Source organism: Podarcis melisellensis (genome assembly GCF_964234715.1).
Source record: "Podarcis melisellensis genome assembly, chromosome: 9".
Taxonomy (NCBI): domain Eukaryota; kingdom Metazoa; phylum Chordata; class Lepidosauria; order Squamata; family Lacertidae; genus Podarcis; species Podarcis melisellensis.
The window spans coordinates 45,549,570-45,571,549 of record NC_138541.1 but is presented as its reverse complement, the minus strand read 5'-3'; the positions used below and the strand labels follow the sequence as shown (position 1 = coordinate 45,571,549).

The following is a 21,980-nucleotide window of genomic DNA, read 5'->3' as shown; positions in this document are numbered from 1 at the left end:
CCAAAAAACATCTGGAGCGCCAAGTTTGAGGAAGCCTGGAGTATCCTGAAAAGGAGCATGGTTGGCTGGCTTGGACCATGAATAGGAGCACTCTACAATGCAACATTTTGTCACAGGCACTACTTGTCCTGTGTGTGTTTGCTACATTTCTGTACTACTACTCAAAAAGTCTCCTGCATGGTTTACACTAAGTGTAACAGCAACAGGTATCATATTGTTTCTATTTGCTCCCAGTACTATGTAAGGAAAATTCAATGTCCACCAAAGAGAAGCACAAAATTAGGGGAAGACTGCATGCAAAAAAATGTGTAATAATATTCTGAGTGTGAAATACTCCTATGTTGTGAACTGACAGTGCCCCAACCGCCATTGTTCCAGAAGACTTCAGGCATCCCCTACACTGTTCAACAGATGCCAATGCAGTATCCCTTAGGAGAACAGTCACAGTAGCTGCCAGAAGCCAGAAACCCATGGTACCATGTGTTGGTTGGGAGCCACTGTGACTGCTCTGGCCAACTAGAAGTAACATTGCCACTTACTGCATTGCCTAGGAGTTCATTTCTTTGCATGTGCACCACAAGGAATCACATAGCCACCAAAGAGCAGTGGATTAAACTCAGGGCTCTAAAATTTTGGGGAAAGGCCCTTCGCAGGGAAACAGACACACAAAATCTAACTACTGACATTGATGCACAAAGTTGTGTTTTCAGAACTGTGTTTGTGAAGTGGTTGTCAGCGTGACATGATTTTGCATGTTTAAAAAAAGAGAGAAAAGTATAAATTCCTAATCCCCAATCAAGAGATGTAATTCCTCTTGTTAATTCCGATCCTTAGGGGATACAAGTAAGGATTATTTTTAGGTTAATACTGATTTCTCATTAGAATGAAGCTGTGATGCCCCAGCTGCACTAAAATGATTGACTTTTGTTTACTGCAACAAACAACTTTGGTTAGAAGATGACAAAATTAGGAGCAAGACTTTAGAAAATTTAAATGTAGCTAATCAAACAGATGATGTTTGGAGTTTTGTTTTTTTGTTTTTAAAGAAAATGTAAGTGATCTTGCAAAGTATTCTCTTCACTTGTATTTCTGGTCTTGCTAGAACAGCAACTGTAAATTACGTTTTAAGCTATCCTTCTTCAAAGAATCTTGGTGCCCCCCACAACATCCTCACTGTGGGATATTTTAGGCTGAGAGATGGTGATCTGGCCACAACTTGCCAGGAGCCTGATCTCACACAACTGGCAGAGTAAACCCTTTGGGGGGGGGTATAGATGTACCAGTTCTAGAATGGTGTGGCTAATGCTGGACCATGACTGGGGAGATCTAGCTTCAAATTCCCTAGGATATCTTTGGCAAGTCACTCTTCCACAACCTCATCTTCCTCACATGTGCGCCACCCTAAGTATTTTGGAGTGGGATCCAAGTGAATGAAGAAATCAAAGCAGCTGGAAAAAGACCCTCAAAGTAATTGATAATAATGTAGAGAAGTGGATCTTGTTAAAGCTTTTACAACTTACAACACTATAATAAATAAAAAATCAGCTGCTAAATAATATAATGCAATTGATACAGGTTTTGTTTTGGCAATTCAAGTGGCTACAGTATTTCTAACTGATCTTAATTCTTCACGTGATTCTGATTCTACATAACATAGGAATGTGAAATATATATATATATATATAAAATTCCAAAGAGATTCCTGCAGATATTGCTTTGCCAGGCCTAATGCAAAAGAATAAGAAAAAGGAAGGTATCCCAGTGTGTAAAGGAGGAAGTTAAATACTAATTTACTCTAAACATCCCACCTGAACGCATGGCATCTTTTTGAATACTTTCATAGTCATGCCAGTCCTTTCTTTTCAAGCCATCTGTCCAGGTATAGAGCTGTCCATCTCCAAGCCCCATTGGGAATGTCTGTAGAAACAGGGGGGAAAAGGTATAATTAAATGTTACCTTCTCTACTGAAACCCAAACTCATTCATAGGCAAAGGCAGATAGCAGTCAGGTTCCCTGTATGGATCTGCAACATACATATGGGACTCATGCATATGCAGGATGACTTTCACATTCACTTTAAGGGTTGCCCTGAGAAAGTGGGACTTCATCCAGGTAGAGATTTGCTAGGCTTCCTCTACACTTATTTTTAGCTGCTTAGTAAATATCTTATTAGTCTAGCAAGCTTTAAGAACAATTTGCTGCTTAGTAATTTATCTTAAGATCAGCTATTCACTGTTTCCCCTCTTTGTTTTTGTAGTATTGTGCTGTTACCTTTGTTTAAATTGTTGCCATTTTTCGTATTCCATATAATGATTTTTTAATGTTATCTTTTTCTGTGATGTTTCGCCTTTTTAAACTAAACCAAAACAGAGAGGGCAGGTGAATTCACACTTTAAAAGCTAGTTTGGGACAGTGGCTAGACTGTGTTGTGTGTTGGAGAAATCAAGATTCAAATCAAATGGCTATAGTGTTGTGATGCTTAGATGACAAGGTGTTCAAATGACAAGGTGTTCAAATGATAGGAGAAAGGAGCCCCGCCGAAGGATTTTCCCAATTTTAGTCAAATCATCCCCCCACCTACAGTGTGGCCTTCTAAAAAGTGTGGCTAAGGGACCCATCACAAAAAGTAGGGAGAATGACCAGGCTGCCTATGGTCCTTTGTAGTTTAAGCACTGGTCTCTGGCAAATCACTAAGTCTTAGCCTGAGGTACCTCACAGGAATATTGTACAAATAAATAAGAGAGCCGAATGTACTCTACTCTAAGGGCCTTGGAGGAAAGTAAAAGATGACAAACAGATACATATTTCCAGAGAACTAAACAAGAAACTAATTTCAGGCAGGTTAGTAAGCATCATTTGTGGGTTCAATATATGTGGAGGCTTGGAATCAGCACCCAGAATAGCAGAGAAAATGCCAGGGTCTACCATGACTGAGACTGGCTTCCCTTTTAAAAAACAAAGACCCTCCCCCGAAATTTTTATGTCCCGTGTTGTAAAGGGAAGTGCTGAGTGAGGTGACTGCAGCTTCCACCATCTTCATTATCTCCAGTGCCTTGGGGCCCTACCTACAATATGGCCACATTCACGCCATACATTTAATGCACTATTATACCACTTTAAGCAGTCATGGCTCCCCCTCCCCAAGAATTCTGGTAAGGAGCTTAGACCTCCCAGTCCATAGCCTCCAACATGTTGAGATTGAAAACCAGGATGTGTTTTTCCCGCACAAGTCACCTGACCTGTGTGGTCTCACATTTCCCCCCAAAACACACATTTTTGTGCTCCATGGTCTCACACATTTTTAGGTGCCAGGCTGAGAGCATGGCAGCCCAAAACAGGATGTCCTGATTTAATTGGGGTAGTTGAGATGTATACCAGACCCCTCACAGAGCCACAATTCCCAGAGTCCTCTGTGCAGAGGGATATATTCTTACACCACTCAGAATTGTGTGCGTGAACCATGACTGTTCAAAATGGCATCATAGTGCTTTAAAAGTATGGTGTGATTGTGGCCTATGCTGAGAGTGAGACACTGGGGGTAATGAAAATGGCGGTGTTCGCAGCTGCCTCACCAAGTGTTTCTCTTCACAGCACTGGGCAGATACAGTGGCACTGGTTTCCACACTGCCACCCACCCCCAATTCTTTACTGTGCCCTCTGATAAGCTTTGGGGCACACATCTAGGACAGTATGGGGGGCACACCACACGGCACCTTGCTGAGGGCCCTCGCCATATGGCGCCAAGCCTGATTGTGTAAGTGTGGAAACTTCTGCATCAAGCAGTTATGACTGAACTAGCGCAGGAGAAGATTGCATTCCAGCCTGTAAAAACATCTGCACACTTCCCACAATAGACTTAAATAATTTATTACACTTCAACAGTATTTCAATCAAACAATTAAGATTGGTGCAAAGAAAACTAGCCACATTCTATTTTATTTCGAGTGCAGTGGTACCTCGGGTTAAGAACTTAATTCGTTCTGGAGGTCCGTTCTTAACCTGAAACTGTTCTTAACCTGAGGTACCACTTTAGTTAATGGGGCCTCCTGCCGCCGCCGCATGATTTCTGTTCTCATCCTGAAGCAAAGTTCTTAACCTGAGGCACTATTTCTGGGTAGTGGAGTCTGTAACCTGAAGCGCCTGTAACCTGAAGCGTCTGTAACCCGAGGAACCACTGTATTTATTTCAAATACTAAGCAACATATTATTGAAACTGACAAGGTGAATGGCCCCCATCCTTCTCCCTGATGCGTTTGAGATAAAAATTGCCAAATTTTATAATTCCTATACTACTGTCCTACTATGGATTGTTAGTAAGAAATCTCTAGAAAGCATCAGTATTCAAACTGATCCTAAAACAATTCCAGCATTAAGAGGTCAAATTAATGTATATTGCATTGCCTACTAATTTGTTCTCAACTTTTATTCACATTTTCATATTTTCCTTTATTCTTCCCCTCCCCCAACTTTCTGTAATTTGTTGAGTCTAGAGACTGCTGTGACCTGTGTTTCTAACCTGGAAATATGGCTGCCATGAGGTAGAAGAAGCCCTGAACCTACAGAGTCCCCCTGTTGAATTGGCAGCCACAGAAGCTCAGTCTCGTGAGCCAGGGCCCCAATTCTCCATCTTCAGGGGAAAAGACTTCAGGTGCCATTTTTCAGAGGAATAGCCCTTGATATCCCTACCTCCTCCAAACCCCCATCACCAGGTAGGCCCATGAGGCTTTAGCCTGAGAAGGTAGCATGACCATTCTTGGAATGAATCCAAATACCTACTCTAAGAACTAGAAATGTTGTTTTCTAAAAAATAATTTTTCAGAAAGATGGTCTCTGTGCTCAGTATAGCATTCTGCACTCTGCCCTGCCACCCCCATAATTGTGTTTTTGTGTGTTTGTGGCAAACACCCATCTCTTATAGTTTACCAACAGACCAGCAGGTAGCTCTGACCTCATGAACTTTGTAATACATTTCTGACAAACTTTGACAATACATTTTTGAGTGTATGTAGTCATACCTGCATAGTTTGTCAAGGTAGCACTTTGGGGCAGAAGTCAAGGACCCTCTTCAGCCAAAAGAATAGGGCGGCCTCAGACACAGCAATGAATGAAGTAATATACATTGGATTCTAAATAGGGGTGGGGGACGCTGTAGGGTTATTAATTCTAAATTAGCTTAACTGTACCATTGTACTTATACTCTGAGGCTTATGCACTCATTTTACCAACCTTAACCAATTGTGACCATGTACAGATACCCATATCTTAAACTTTAAAGCAGGCATTGTTAATCCTGTGACTTTCCAGATGTTGTTAGACTACAATTCCCATTGGCCCCAGCCAGCATGATCAATGGTCAGGTATGAAGACAGTTGTGGAGGGCCACAGGTAGGCATGGGAAATAAGTTTGATTGAGTTGAGGAACCGGCAAAATCCACACTCCCCAAAACAATACACAACCTGAAATATATTCATCTTTCAACATTAGCACTTCTCTGAATTTTGCCATGCAGTTCTCTAGCCGAATAGTGTGTACAAAAATGCATACACTGCAGTAAGGTAAAGGTAAAGGGACCGCTGACCATTAGGTCCAGTCGTGACCGACTCTGGGGTTGCGGTGCTTATCTCACTTTATTGGCTGAGAGAGCCGACGTACAGCTTCCAGGTCATGTGGCCAGCATGACTAAGACGCTTCTGGCGAACCAGAGCAGTGCACGGAAACACCGTTTACCTTCCTGCCAGAGTGGTACCTATTTATCTACTTGCACTTTGATGCGCTTTTGAAATGCTAGGTTGGCAGGAGCAGGGACAGAGCAACGGAAGATCACCCCATCGCGGGGATTTGAACTGCTGACCTTCTGATTGGCAAGTCCTAGGCTCTGTGGTTTAACCCACAGCGCCACCCACGTCCATACACTGAAATAAAGTGTGCTTAAAATGCACATATCTGTGAAAAATGAAACATCCTTTTTGGGGCAAGGCAACTGGCCTGGTACACAGTGTTCCAAATGCAGTCACATATGCAGTTTGTATAATCAGAAAAGAAGTGCTGTGATATGAAAAGGGAATCTCTGTTCCAAAGCTGTATATTGTGTAAAGAGAAATTAACAGACTCAGACAACTTATACAGCACAGGAAATGAATTAACACAGAATTCCATCCTCTCACATGTCAATTAAGTTGACAATTGTTGTTTCTTCCGAAAGAGATTATCTTGCACATGTTTTGAGAGTATGACGAGAAATAACAAAACACTTATTAAATGCTGTAAGACCAAAGGGGAAACAGCACAGCTGAATTCATTTTCTTTTTTTTCTTTTGTTTTTATTGCTTTAGCTGTACGTTAAATAGACCAGTGTTCTACAAGTCAGCTTTAGGGTTGTCAGTCATGCTTATTTGCTTTCCCTTGATCACTTGAAATAGCTTCTCCCCCAAATGGCAGAAAACTTTAGTTTAACTACTCAGCGGATTCCCTGAAGTATTTCAAATTTCCCTGGATAATACAGCAATTTCAACTGTCCAATATTAATAAGCCCCAAAGCCTGATTTAAGCAAGGAATGGAAATCTTCATTAACAAGAAGCAGTCAAAGACTTTTTCATCAAGTTTACATTTAGGAATTTATGTACTGTTAATATGTTTTTGCACATACAATGGTATCTCGGGTTACAGACGCTTTCAGTTACAGACACTGCTAACCCAGAAATAGTACCTCGGGTTAAGAACTTTGCTTCAGGAAGAGAACAGAAATTGCACAGCAGCAGTGGGAGGCCCCATTAGCTAAAGGGGTAACTCAGGTTAAGAACAGTTTTAGGTTAAGAACGGACCTCCAGAACAAATTAAGTTCTTAACTCGAGGTACCACTGTATTGCCTTTATCCTGACAGAAATGGTGAGTTAAAATACCAGATCAGTTGCTTTAAAATACTGTGTATGTTTACGACTGGAGGAATCCTCCAACTTAGCACATACTTGTATGAATCAGGACAACTGTAAGTGATCAGATATACTGATGGTTCATGTTACCTGCCTCCCCAAATAGCTTTTACGTAGAAATAATATATTTTCTGGTATGGTATATATTAAAGATTGCAATGGATGGGAGGCTAATCACTGCCTTCCTTAGCAACTTATTGCCTCTGATTCCACACCTCCCTGCCTATTGTGCAGATTGGAATATAATTATCCTTCAGATTTCACATTTTGCAATTGTTCTCAGCAAACACATTAGCCTAGAAGGCAAGGGCCAGGTCAGGTTCTATTTGCCAAGAACAAATTTCTCATGTGTCCTTCCATTCTCCCCTTCCCCTGCCTGTCAAAATGACAGACAATCCCCTAGTAGCACTTTACATAGTGCTTCCACAGTATCCACCATAAATTCACGTTGCTCAACAATGTGTAGAGGTTTGCCCTTTTCTCATTCCCCACAGAAAGCGCAGTAAAGGAGAGGCAGGAGGAGAAAATCAGCATCAAAGTAACTTTGGGAGCTTGAGCTTTATCCCCTATTTTTAGAGTACGATGACCCAGGAAGTCCTTTCTGAAGAACAGAATTCAGACATACTAATTCTCCTAATGAGACCTATTGGGGGGAAGTGAATATTAGTGAGCCCTGGGGAATTACATTTAATGAAATTTTCTCCATATGTAAACAGTAGGAGATTCCACCCCTACTCCGCTTACTCAAGGAGCCTGAAGCAGATTTTTAGGAATTTCCTAAAACTTCATGTTCCACCAGGCAAGCAAGGAATTTAAATTAATGGGGTGTGAAGCTGTCTGCAATTCCTAAGCTGCTGATTTCCCTTGTCAGCAGCTGAACATCTAGGAAGCCTTTCCTTTTGATGTTGTTCTATGGCTTAACAAGATTATTTTAAAGTGTTTCAGAAAATAGTTTCCTTGACTTGGTGATGCCTAAGGCCAGAGGAATTTCCATTCGACAAACTCAGTTATTGGAGCGCTATTTCTGTGGTTGGAAGGCTTATAACCTCAACAGTGACTTCTATTCAGTATTGCATTTAAAAAATGAAGAAGCCAAATTAAATAATACCACATGCACACATATAATCAGATCGTATGAATAGTCCAATGAAGCATTTGCAGCAATGCCTTTGTAATTTGAGCCATCCATCCATTACTCCTAAATTATTGCCCCCTTCCTTTAAACAATTATTTTGCCACTTCTGTGTACCGCAAGGTGGGCAAAGCTTCTCCTGGCAGCCACCACTCTCATGCTCCAACAAGGCTCCATGGACAATGTAATGATGTAACATGGCTCTTATAGGGTTTTGGAGGTGAGGTGAGCTTAAATGACTACCATAAAGGGCCAACATTTCCCCTTCCCAGAAATCTTAGTGGAACAGTGATATGGCTATTCAAGGGAGCACTGGGAGAGAAGGGAGTTGAAGAAGAAGAGGCTTCAACAATTCCACACGGCATGGAGAAAAAGAAATGCCTAAAAGGATATATTTTTTAATGAAATAAAAACCACTTTTGTTCTGACACCACCAAAGACGCCCCCCCATGGATCCCAAATTCCTTTCAATCACTAATCTGAGAGGTAAATTTGAGGGCCATTTTTGGATGAGCACTAATTGCTAAGGAAGGCCTTGTCCTCTGCTGCAGTAAGGCCAACACTAGCAGTCAGAACATCTAGGAGGTAGGGAAAGAGGACTTCTCATCATTGCCACTTCACAACACTTCCTTTCTGTTGTTGACACCTTCTTTTGGAGGACAGATGAGGGAGCCAGAGCCAAGCCTGGTAGGAGGACTCTGCTTCCAAGAGCTCTGAACTGACTCCCTGGGGTAAAGCAAGGCTATAGCTAATAGTGAGGGTTGCATTGTTTTTGTTTTAAATCCTGTTCGTTTTGATGGTGCTTTACGTTTGCTATGTATTAAGTTCAGATCATTTCATTGTGATTAATTTATGTTATCTGTGTTAGTTAGCTTGTTTTGTAGTATTTGAATTTGGATGTGATGCTGTATTTCGATAATAAGCTGTTTTTTACTGAGAGCTGCTTTGGACACAGTTTACTGTGAAAAAGTGGCATAGAAATTAAGCTGGGTTATTTTGCTGCAGAGGTGTGTTGTTGGAATGAGAGGCTATGGATCCTGCACAGCACACCAAGGACATGCCCCTAGAACAGGTCTCCTGCAACTCTTCTCTGACATTGGAGAATAACCAGTTGCAGACCTTTTGACAATGTTGTGGAAGTGCTATCCAGTCTCTGAGAGCAAATGTATCTCCATTCTCAGAAAGACAGATACTAAGGAACCTATAGCCCAGGGACTGTAAGATCACAACCCAAATTAAGTATGTCTCCTAACTCATGTTTCTTCATGCTAATATAATGCTTGCTTGTAGCATGTACACCCTTGTGCAAATTAATTGAAACAAAGCATGTATTCTATGTCATATCAATCAGTCTGTGAAGCACCCACAAAATATGTTTTGGGGATGATTCAGTTATTATGGTGTCAAAAATTTGTGGGGTATATGCAAAAGTCGCCTCTGTACTGTAGACTGTACGATTATGGAGCAGCTCATTCAGGCGCTGATTCAAGTGTGGTACAGGAATCCAAAAATCAACAGTGACTGTTCGAAACTAGTAGACTCCATGCCAAACCACGTTCAAATGCTGCTTAAAAATAGCTGAGGTCATATCCATTACTAATGTACGTATATGTGAGTTTTGTACAATAAACTACTGTACTAAATTCATTGTTTGTTTCGCATATAGCCCACAAATTCTCAATGGGATTTATGTCTGGGGAAGTCCCTGGCCAGTCCAGTACCTGTATTTGCTACTCTGTCATGAATTTCTTCAGCACTTTCGATGTATGACAGGGGGCTAGGTCCTGCTGCAATATCCCAGTACCGTTAGGATACTTCTTTTCCAGTTCTGGAATAACTCTTTTTCGTAGAACCTCAATATATTGTGGCAAGCACATCATTCCTACTGGCTGCAGGCTTTCAACACCATAATAACTGAAGCATCCCCCAAACATCTTCTTTTGTGGATGCTTGACAGACTGATTGATTTGGCATAGAAAACATGCTTTGTTTCAATTAATTTGCACATGGGTGTAGTATGCCAGCTGCTGATTAATGTGTGTGTGTGTGTAGTTGAAAACATTCCACCCACTTCTAAAAGGGCATAGATAGTAAAGGCCAAAGGCCTGGTTATAGAGAAACGTTTTTGCCTGGCACATAAAGAATTTATACTGATGGTACCAGGTAAGCCTCCCTGGGGAGAGTATTCCACAAATGGGGAGTCACAGCAGTAAAGGCCCATTCTCACGTTTTCACCTTCTGGATCTCTTGCACTAGGCGCACATGAAGAAGGTTAGTTCATATGGGGAGAGGCGGGCCTTGAGGTCTTGAGCCATTTAAGGCTTTATAGGTGAAATTCAGCACTTCAAATTGGACCTGGAAACTAATTGGCAGCCGGTGCAGTTGGGCCAGACCTGATATTATAGGCTCCAATTGTCCTGCCCCAGTGAGCAATCTGTCTGCGGAATTCTGCACCAGCTGAATTTTCTGAACTGTCTTCAGAAACAGGCCCAGGTATAACATGTTGCAGTAATCTAATGTAATGTAATTAATGTAGGATTAATTAACATAGGCAACAGTTGGTTCATTCAACCTGCTTTGCTCCTTATAGCTGAATGTAGCTGTTGCCTAGCAAAGCTTGTGAGTAGGAATCAGCTGGATCCCCATGGCAGATTTGGTAAGTGAGTACAGTGGCATAGCGTAGGGGGTGCAGGGGGGGCCGGCCGCAAGGGGCGCAACATCGGGGGGGGGCGCTCGCACTCGCACCTCTAGTGGAAGAGACTCAAATGCTAAAATCCTCGGGTTAGGGGGAGCAAATTACTTGCCTTGCCCCGGGTGCTGACAACCCACACTACGTCACTGAGTGAGTAGACCCCTTCAGAAAGCCGACCTAGCTGGATTGTGAAATCTGTTTTTAGCCAGCAATCAACAGCAACCCTAGAAATAAAATGGGTAGTATTATATTAGAACACTTTCCAATTGTTTTTCTCAGTGGATTGTCTTAGAAAAAGTAATTTTATCCAAATCTTCACAGTTGTGTTCTTTGAAGTACTTTGGCCAAACATAAAAGGAGAAAAACAATAAAAATGAGGATGCTTGTGTCTGAGTTTTATGAACTGCATTTGAACAAATATTGTGCTTATGACCTTTCTTAACCAAATATTAATTTCAGAAAATGCATCAAAGCAACACTTTAAGAAATAATAAATGTGCCCAAACTGAGGGTAGAATACAGCTTGTGAACGCCAAATGAATTATGTTTAATTCAGCTCAGTTATTTGCCAACATATATTTTGTGAAATCTAATGATGCTTTTATTTGTGGATTATATTTTCATGCTGCTATAAAGACAAATATTTTTCAATAACTGGAAAATACATGTTCAGTACTGCCAGCAGTATTATTATTATTTTGCTTCTGTTAGTAACTGCAGAATTATTGCAGGATCTATTATATCAGGTTAAGCATTTGCAACTGAATAAACAATGGCAATAGTTCCACATTTAATCCAGGTTTGAACAATTTATAACAGCCATGACAGATATTGTCCATCACCCATGTATTGGGGCTTACCAGTGCTTGGCACCCTTGTACTGCAATCACAGGCAGACTACAAAAACAGAAAGTCATATGCGGGCTGGTGGTTTGAAGGTTACCATTTGTGCAGCTCTACTGGGTTTGAAGATTACCATTTGTGCAGCTCTAGTTTACATAAGAAAAGGTAAAGGACCCCTGGATGTTAAGTCCAGTGAAAGGCGACTATGGGGTGCGGCACTAATCTCGCTTCAGGCCAAGGGAGCCGGGCATTTGTCCACAGACAGCTTTCTGGGTCATGTGGACAGCATGATTAAACTGCTTCTGATGCAACTGGACACCGTGATGAGTGCCAGAGCGTATGGAAACTCCGTTTACCTTCCTGCCACAACAGTACCTATTTATCTACTTACACTGGTGTGCTTTCGAACTGCTAGGTTGGCAGAAGCTGAGACAGAGCAACAGGAGCGCACCACCGTCACGCGGATTCAAACCACTGACCTTGTGATTGGCAAGACCAAGACCAAGACAAGAGGCTCAGTGGTTTAGACCACAGCACCACCTGCGTCCCTTTTACATAAGATATACTATATCTAAAAGGCTGTTTTTAGTATCTTATAAAGGTGGCGCTCCAACTGACACAGGGGAGCTCCACTGTTAGAGCAGCATTTATGCCCCTGGAAGAGCCCCTGCTACCTTGGTGGAAATGTCCACCAGCATAAATATACAGTCAGCAGTGATCTAATTATGGTAGGAGGGCAAAGGGACATGTGGTGGATCAGGGATGGTTTGGGATCCACCAGATCCAAAGGATCTTTATTCGTCTGACACCCCAGAAAGGGCAAAATGCCGATGGAAGTCACAAAATAAAAGTTAAAAGGCCTTACAAGGGAAAATAAACATGGAAGTAAATACAGATATGAACACAGATCTTTCATTTTGGCCACTGTGCACCCGCAAAGCTTAGGAAATAGCAGTTTCTGTGCTATGGAATCTCACCATCTCCATTTTAGAACTGCTTTCTTTTGTATTTTGTCTCACTCTATTGTGAACTGAGGTCAGTTTTCTTTCCCCTTTGGAGGCCTCTCATATATCATGTAAGATTTCTAACAGCACACCCAATAGGCCTTGGCAGCTACTCATCAGCTGCAAATTTCCTTTTAACCCAATGTACAATGAAGTTCAATACTATATTACTTCCAAGTCAACACAACGCGTTTCCATTTGGTCAAGGCACACATCAATACAAGAAAACCTTAAAAGCAACAGCATGTATAAAAGAAGGATCAAAAGATCAAAGTGTCAGAAGAAGAAAATTCCAGCAGCAACCTACACCAATCATTTCTAAATGCTTGAGAAAACAAAAGAATCTTAATATTGATGCCTAAACAGCTAGCATGGGAGACAACCATAGCATAGCATAGAGGGACACTGCTTGCAGGGATCAGAAATCCTCCCCACTAATCACATTTAGTAGGATGTGTAAACAAACCCTACTCACAAACACATATGTGACTGATAACATGATACACAGTGATCAAGTCATTCGCTGTGTGAAAGGGCTGGTTTCTTTCCCCAAAAAGTTGAACTGGGAAACAGCTAACACATTTAAATCAGTATGTTTAGTGCAGACAAAAGTGTATTTTCTGTCCATTTTCCTTGCATTTCTTTTCTTTTCCACAAAGAAAAGATAGGCAGATAGACAGACAGACTTGTCAGCATTAAGTATGCAACTCTGCATGTGCATGGCTGGTAGCAGTAATTCAAAATTCCTGGCTTAAGCTAGCTCAAAATTCCAGGTGTACCATCACAAAGGTTGGCAACCACTGTGTTAATATTTGATGTATTTCTACATCCAAGGAGATAGAACATCTGACACATCCATCTGTAACTTTAAAAGTACAATCATATGGAGGACTGCACCACATGTCCACCTAAACATATCAGCTGAGATTTAGATGGCTTTTTTTTAAGAGTGAACTCATGAAGACTAGGTCTGCCAAAGTTTCAAGGCAGTATAGTTCAGATTGCTAGATGCTTGTGACAAATAGGAAGCAACAGAGCAAGTTAAGTTGTATTAAAATTCTAATAAAGAACCCCATCTATGACACAGTTTCCCTCTTTTTTGTTAAGTTCTTATGTATCCCACGTGACTATAGAAGTGCAAAGGCAGCGCAGACAAAACATTCACTTTGCTTTTTAGAGTTTCTAGCTTCCATTCTCTAGTAAAGTGCGGAAAGGTGCAGGTACCATTTGTCTCTGTTCAAACACCTATAAGCGATAGGCAATGCTACTCATGCATAGTTTTGACCTTTGTGCTACCAACGTATATCTACAGACCCTCCTGGAAATGTCAAATTCTCTTTAAATTATACAAAATGTGTAAGGAAATGCAAATACACACAAAATCTATAATGCATTCAAAGGTGTAGGGATGATCACTGGGTGCGGAGCACACTCCCCGCCTGCAGGCAGCCTCAGCTGCCTGCCTGCATGACCTTGGGGTGCGGGGCACACTCCCCCTCACAGATAAAGCCACAGCTGTCTGAAAATCTTGCCCTCTGTCTAACCTTTTGCGATCTCAGTAGGCTGCAGTGTCCTGTCTGTGACCTTTGTCTCTGAGACCTTTATCTCTTTCGTCATACACTGTGCAAGAGGAAAATGATGCGGTGGAAACAGGTGCCAAAATAACTTTGTACCACCCCACAATCCCAGGACTGGAAGATGTGTAAAGGTCACAGCCCAAAATGTATTTGCCTGGGCTTGCATATTGTGTCAATAAAAGGAGCCTCTACAGAGCTGGCCGGCAGCTTGCTTGCAGCTCACCTGTGCGCAGCTCACCTGCATTATCAACTCCTGCCTCATGTCCTTCACTTCCAAAGGGCAGACGGGTCAAACAGTTCTGTGACTACCATGCGTCCACATCCCTGATTATATTTATTTCACGTTTATTTTGCATGTGACTAAAATTAAAACATTTCTCTTTGTTTAGACATCTATGAAAAGAAAATGTGAAAAAAACAAATAAACAGAACATACCATACTTCTGTCTATTTCTTATGCCCAGGGTTTGAGTGCCACTGCTTACATATCCGAAAGAGGGGAGTATCAGTAGCAGACAATCTCATTAATTCATTCAGTTTATATCCCTCATACATTGAAGGAGCTCAAAAACGAGCACAGTCAATGGTTGGTATATTTAGCTCAGTGCATACAGGTAGGGACATAGGATATGGGGGTGGTGTGCCACATGGACAGGGAGAAGCTATGGATACTTGCTCCTGTCAACATCTTGAGCCAGATCGGGGTTGAAGCAATGCCTCTTTCTTATCTTCCTCTTTCATTTCCCTCCATCTTTTACCTCTTTCCTTAAAAACAACAACAAAGAGCCAAAGAGATCATCTGATGATACGGATGAAGTGACCCAGCTTAGCTGGGATGTCAGCTATGGTCGTGAACATGTGGATTATGTATAGAATTTAGATGAAATGTGCATACATTTGTAAGCAGACAGTCTGTAGTTGAGGCTCAAGTGTCTCATATTACAGATCGTTTACCATGTAAGCACAGGCTGGGAAGGCAGAGTTGCTGGTTATTATAGTTCTTGTAAGAATGAAGCATTGCTGTGCATGCAAATATCTTATTTTTAAGTGGTTCTCAAAAATCCCGGAATAGCATATCCTCCAGCCACTTGTTACACCTGGTAGACATCTGCAGCCGGCACGTTTTTAAGTGGTTCGGGCCAGCAGGGATTACCAACACAGCAGCATTACATGCAACGTCTGTCTCACCATTTGATTTTTACATTAACCCGCAAACCCTATGGGATGCCAGTCTAATAAAGTACTACATAGATTCAGAAGATCCATCTCCTCTGGAGAAGATTTAACATCTGGTTCAATTACAGAGAAATATGATGAGCCAAAAAGGCGCATGATTATCAAAGAGACTCACTCACAGATTTTTATTAGATTCCTCAGAGTAACAGAACATGGCCCCTTTGCCTATGACATTGAGTGATGAAGTTTAGTAACAGCTGTGTTTCATTGAGTAATTAATTCGTTTTAATTTCACTCCATGAAGATATATATTTGAAGGCACATCTTCAGCTAAAGAGGATAATGCATCATGGAAATTCAATTTTTTAAAAGCATAAAGGCATTTATGTAAGTTTTCTTGTGAATCTTTTCTTGAATGCAAAAAGAGGCTCAGACTGCAAACAGGCTGTTCATATTCACTCACCAATCATGTTATCATTTTATGAAAAGAAATACTGAGAATCCTTGCACCTTCATTCATGTTGCAATGATCTTCTCTAACAAAGTAAAGTTACACTGGAATCCCATTGCCAGAGCCCACAGACATTCAGACATTTCAAGAAGCAAGCTGAGGACCCAAGAACATTTTTAGCTAATGGGATCACCATAATATTCCGCTTGCACAGCTACCGAAAATCATCATGGGTCAGGGAGGCAATAAACTTTCAGCATCTGTTAAACAATTATACAACCGTTTCATAAAAATGAAAGTTTTAAGGTTTCTTAAAGAACAATCCGTTTCAGCCCCAAATTAATAGACCCATTCCTTACTCTGTATTTAGGAAAATATATATTCTCCCCTCCCTGAGACCTAGCAAGGAAAAATGATTTCCTGTTCAGGTTTTTAAACATTGCTATTCAGTACAGTCTCTTCAAATTTTAATATATATTTATAGGAGCTTAGTGGGAGACCCAGGGGTTCCTTAGAAGCCACTTTCCCCTGAAAGACACTTTGCCCATCATTATAACTTTACTCTGTATTGTGCAGCCCCAGAAGAGGGTTCAGTATAATCTAAGGGGCACCCATTTCAAGTGAAACCCAGCAGACCAAATGCTCCACCTGAACTGAGTGTGCTCCCAGAAACATGCTCCAGAAACTGTGCAATGCATTGCAAGGGCTTTTGCAATGTGGAAATTGTTCCTTGGTGGTAAACATGTAGACAACCACTGTGGTAGCTTAAGCAACTTACAAAAGGAGTAATGGGCTGTATTGACTATAAGATGAAGTACTCACAGCCAGTTTTCTGAGTTGCAGGTATCCACATACTTGGCAAATAACTTTTGGTAAGCAGAGGCTATGAAGCATTTGTTTGCTTCCTCTGAAATTTTCTGTACCATTTATTTATTCTGATTTATTAGTGTTTAGCTTACTGTTCCTTGACCTGGCATTTACATTAGTAGAAATAATTAACTCGGCACATTAAAGAAGGGCAGTATTTGATTTATACAATGACATCTAAATGACTCAATGTTATTTAATTTTTGAAGCTCTGCCAAACTGTGGCTCCGGTGGTTTATTTTTGTATCATGGACAGCACCTCAATTGCACCCTGTCAACGCAACCATGCTCTTGTTGTTACACTTAAAAATAAGAAAAACAATAATGCAACCTGAAATGATAAACTTGACAGAAGTGGAAGAGTTTATGTACAGACAAAAGATCAGTCTAGCTGAATACTTCTTGCTAAGATGCAATGCTAGAGAGATGCAAAAAAGCAGACTTCCACTGTGTGGGCAAGCCTAGAAAAGTGCATTTGTGGGACAGCAAAGATCATTATCAGGAAAGCATTTTTTTTCTTAGCAAGGTCATTGCTAATTTATTCACCTTCTTAATATAGCAACTCCAGCAACTCCTGGAGCCAAGCTGGTGCCAAACGTATCACTCTACTTTCCTTTGGACCACATCAGCAAGGCTGATGTCTGGGCAGCCCAGGGCCTCCATGCACACTGGCCAGGCTTGCACTCTGGGGAGGTCACCCCCAGGAGCACACTCCCTGAGGCAGACAGATGCTAGCAAATTACAAAACAGGATATTTATGTTGAAGTGAGAACCAGCAAATGTGCCTGAAATGTGTCTTCAGGGCAAGACATCCCCACTCCTCCACCTCCTCTTTCTATTCAAGCGCCAAAAGAGCCCCCTGGTACTGGAGGATATGAGTCAGGGCATGTCCAGATGACCTGTTTATTGAGCATTTATCCTTGCTCATTTGCAGGGGGATTAGACAACACTGGTTCTTTAATTACCAACGTTTATTGTGTCAAAGCAAGTGTTGTTCCACACTTCCAGTGCATTTTGCAGTCACTTTCCTGACTGTCGATCTTTCATCGCAAAAACTCAAGTTCAGGCTGGAAAACAGTATAAACTGCAAAAGCTTTCCGTTTCAACACAGGTTTACAAATCAGCAGCGGCCAAACCGCGCCCCCGAGCTGGTACCCTATTGGGTGCCCTTCCGAGAGGCGTGGGGTACCAGCGACAATGTCAGGGCAGGGGGCTGAAATGCCCCCCTGCGAAGCGCAGGAATTGGCTCCTGCTCACAATCCCTCCCCTCTGGAAGGAGGAGAGGCTTTCCCATTTTAATATCCCATAATGCCTGGCGCCACACTGTATCATCACTGTCAAGGTTTAAGATGTTTTGAGCTTTTAGTTTTCAACCAACTCATCCCATCAGTGCAAGGATTTATGCTTATGCAATGATATATTCTCCCTTCCCTTATGCATCCCCTAAATTTGTTACAGGGATTTCCCCAACCCTCTGGAGCAGATTTAGGAGGGTATATTCATCAGAAGTTTCCTGTATTTTGCACTCACTCTCTCTCTATATATATGGCAAAACAATACAGAATGCACAAAATATATAAATATTTTAGGGTTGTTGTTTTTTAAAAAAAACTTTCTAGTCTGACACAGGAGACTGTTGTCTTAGGAATCTCTTGTGTTCAAGTTTCTGGTGGGTGCATTTGTATAATAGACTCTAGTCACTCATATCAGTCATTAAGCAATCCTGCCTAGGTACGATGAGATGGAATTGCTGGCAGCAACATACCTTTGCACTCATTATGCTTGGATTAAAGGCAACCTGCATGCAACTGAAGAGCAGTGCTGTATATTTTGGCTATACTTGGTAGCAACGCACCGAAGGGGATTTGCGAATCTTTCTTCAACCTCTCGAAGAAAGCTTTGTTACTGTGTCAAATTGTATCAAGAAAAATGCTGAGCTTTGGTACCCTTTGATATATATTACGGGAACGGGGGCGGGGGCGGGAATCCACAAATAACTTCAGGCAATGTTTTATATTATCTTTGAAACTGCAGTTGTTCTGCAGTAAATAGAGTTACTCTATTTTTCAAATGAGAAATTGAAGCAATAGCTATTACGCTATTAACTGAATAACAGCCATCAAAACTAATGTGTTTATGGAGACACATATAAATATATGCATGTGTACATGTATATGTATGAATGTGCTTAGATATATAAGACACGTACTGAGAGCTAGAATATTGTTTCTTGACTAACTTGCTCTGAGACTTAGTTACTTAGCACAACTGAGCTCAAACTCAAAAGCAGGTACTGAAGTAACCACTTTCTCCACTCCAACCAAACTTTTTGGTTGAGAGGGACCAAGTTGAGTGCAGTTGAGAATTCACATTGGTATTACTGTGCCAGTTGTCTAAGAGTGATAGAAGTTATCAGCAAAATTATACCTCTCTTATACCATCACTCTTTGAACTAGCAAATTAATGGCAGTATATCTATCTAACTTAATTTCCCAACCAACAAATCCATTGATATGGAGAAATGATGGGGCCCATCTTAAAAATGCAGTAGTATGGACAAGGGGCGATCATGCCAAGATTCCAAAATAGCTCACATGGACTCTTACTTCCATGAGGATCAAGAAAACCCTGCCATAGCATCACTTGACCAAGTTTCCACTGCCCCACCATTGAGAAGAACCCAACAGCTGCATCAAGGACACTGGCCCTTTAACTAGCAGGCTGATGCAGCTAAAAGGGTGCGGCTTCAATCTGGATCCTCCAGGATCAAACTATGACCTCTGGCAGTTGCAACAAGTCAGTAGTAAGGCAACCTGACAGTGGTCATGGAACTCTTGCTCTTGAACTCTGATGAAGAACCCTGGTTCCTGTTCATAGTCTAAACCTCCAGTGGAAAGCATGGGCTTGCTTCTAACATCTTGCTTGGGCTGCCGTAAATGTCTCTTCATTCTACGAGAACATTCTCTAGACACTGGAATGTACTACCAGTCACCAGTTTATTATGTATATTAACACTGAATTTCACACTATATTGAAATGAAGGTAACAAAACAATTTTATATGTAAAAAATTAAAGCTAATGCCTCTTCTTCAGAAAATAAAAGTATTCAATGATGGCTCTTCTTAAAATAAAATGGTTACTTCTTAAACTGCAAAATCCAACGCTACCTAATACTTAAAATTTATGCGTCATTTCCAGTGTCTAAATTCAGTCTGAACATCTTCAGCAGGCTATAATCTCCCTTCTTTAGCAGACTTTCATTTAAAGACCATTGGCTGTTGAATGAAGAACATAAAATAATTGTCAGATTTACACTGTTGTTCTGTCTCATTCCAACTCAGGCTAGAAAATGGTTTCATGGAATAATCCCTCAAAAGCCAGGACATTGTGGCTACAGTCCTATGTACGGTACTTACCTGAGAGCTGGCCTATTGAACTCAATGGGACTTATTGTTGAGCAGACATACATGAATTTAACCATGCATCTTCTTGGAAATAGCTGTAAAGTTCAGCTCTCAGTAATAATAAGGAGGCATTTGACATTCTGTGCAAAACACCAACTTTCCCCATCTCTGCTTACCGCATTGAGGAGCTTTTGAGGATGATATCCCTTATTAATAATCTGACCCAGCTCAATATTTTTTTTAAGTCCTGGTGGAGCTTTCTTTTGGGACTTGTTCAGGCTACCCACCACCCTATTTGCAGGTGGGTTTTTTTGTCTGGTGGAGGAGAGTCTGGCTATTCAGGGAAGGAGTTGAAATGGGTTTTGAATAGTCAGGTGGGCTAGTGTCTTTCCAAAAGCCCTCTAGCAAGATGAGGGATGTTGTTTGTCTGCCTGTTGTTTTCTCCACAACAGTTTTTTTAAAGTGCTTTAAAAAATAAATGACTACACCTGGTGCCACAGTAAGGACCGCTTATTCTGTCCAAAGAATCCACAACACCCCCAAAATGCTCCCATGTTTGGGTGAAACAGCAATTTAAAGGCAAGTTGTCAGCTTCTTTACACAGCAGTAGCCAGGATTTGACCACTGGCCAGTTCAAGGACAGGACTATCTATGTGCCATTCATGTATCCCCTGCTGGATCAAGAACTGCAGGCCCTAACTAGTGCTACAGACACCGTTCCAATGCCTGGATCAGAACCCTGTGCTTTGAAAGTAGTTCCTGACTGCAAGCTTGACTGCCTAGATCACCTGTTTGAAGATGCTGGAAGATACAGGCATCAGTCTGCAGGCAGCTCACAACTGTGCTAACCTATCTCTGGATCTCGGCCAGTGATCTTATTAACTGGTTTTGTGCCAGACCTGTCAGCCCTCCTATCTGATATAAAAGTAATTTTGGAAATGATGCTAAGATAAAATGATTAGATATCCCCCCCCCCCAACATCATAACTCCCTTTCAATTTCCATTGAAGTGTATACTGGAATTTTCAAACTGATAAAACTAATAATAACATACCTTACTAAACAGAGGACTAAATTAAATATAATTATATAAGAACAGATTAAATGGCACACAAAATGGGGATGGAAATAGCTCTGATTGACACTCTTGTGTTTACGTTTATATTTCATCTCATTAGCTTTCCCTGGGAGCTGAAATGTAGATCTCAAGGATAAGTCTAAGGTACAGCAATTTGGAGTGGGGAATCTCAGGATTGGGGAGCCAAATATGGCCTTCCATGATCCAGCCATTGGGACTCTCTCTAGGTTGCACATACCCTCCAACAATTCTCTGCATCCTCAACTGTTTCTGCCTGGCTGGAATGTGTCATTTAACTGTCTTTTGTTGTCTGTATGAAGAATGGAGCGGTTGTATGAAAGTGAGTGTAGAAAGTGAATTACTCTGAAGGTGAATTACTGTACAAAGGAAAGAACCACACTCATTGTTCTACTCTACCTTGAGAGCCAGTGTGGTGTAGTGGTTAAGAGCAGTAGACTCGTAATCTGGGGAACCTGGTTTGCGTCTCCGCTCCTCCACATGCAACTGCTGAGTGACCTTGGTCCAGTCACACTTCTCTGAAGTCTCTCAACCCCACTCACCTCACAGAGTGTTTGTTGTGGGGGAGGAAGGGAAAGGAGAATGTTAGCCACTTTGAGACTCCTTCGAGTAGTGATAAAGTGGGATATCAAATCCAAACTCTTCTTCTTCTACTACTCACTTTGTCTCTGTCCTACTTGCCACTGGCTTATGGACCATGTAAGGCTGCCCAGGTGGAAACATGGTCCTTGGGTTCGCCACCCATGCTGTAACTAATAAAGTTTTAAAGCTTGTGACCTCCAGCACCCAGTTGTCTTTTCTCCCAT

At 41.4% G+C, this 21,980-nt stretch overlaps 1 protein-coding gene across 4 annotated transcripts in view; it reads right to left on the bottom strand.

The window, feature by feature from the left end:
* Positions 1-21,980, bottom strand: part of GALNTL6 (polypeptide N-acetylgalactosaminyltransferase like 6) — a 452,866-nt gene that overhangs the window by 274,387 nt on the left and 156,499 nt on the right. For all 4 annotated transcript variants that reach the window (XM_081926064.1, XM_081926066.1, XM_081926067.1 and 1 more), the window contains exon 3: positions 1,809-1,917. In XM_081926064.1, the coding sequence (XP_081782190.1) occupies positions 1,809-1,917 (109 nt within the window). The remainder of the gene's footprint in view (positions 1-1,808; positions 1,918-21,980) is intronic.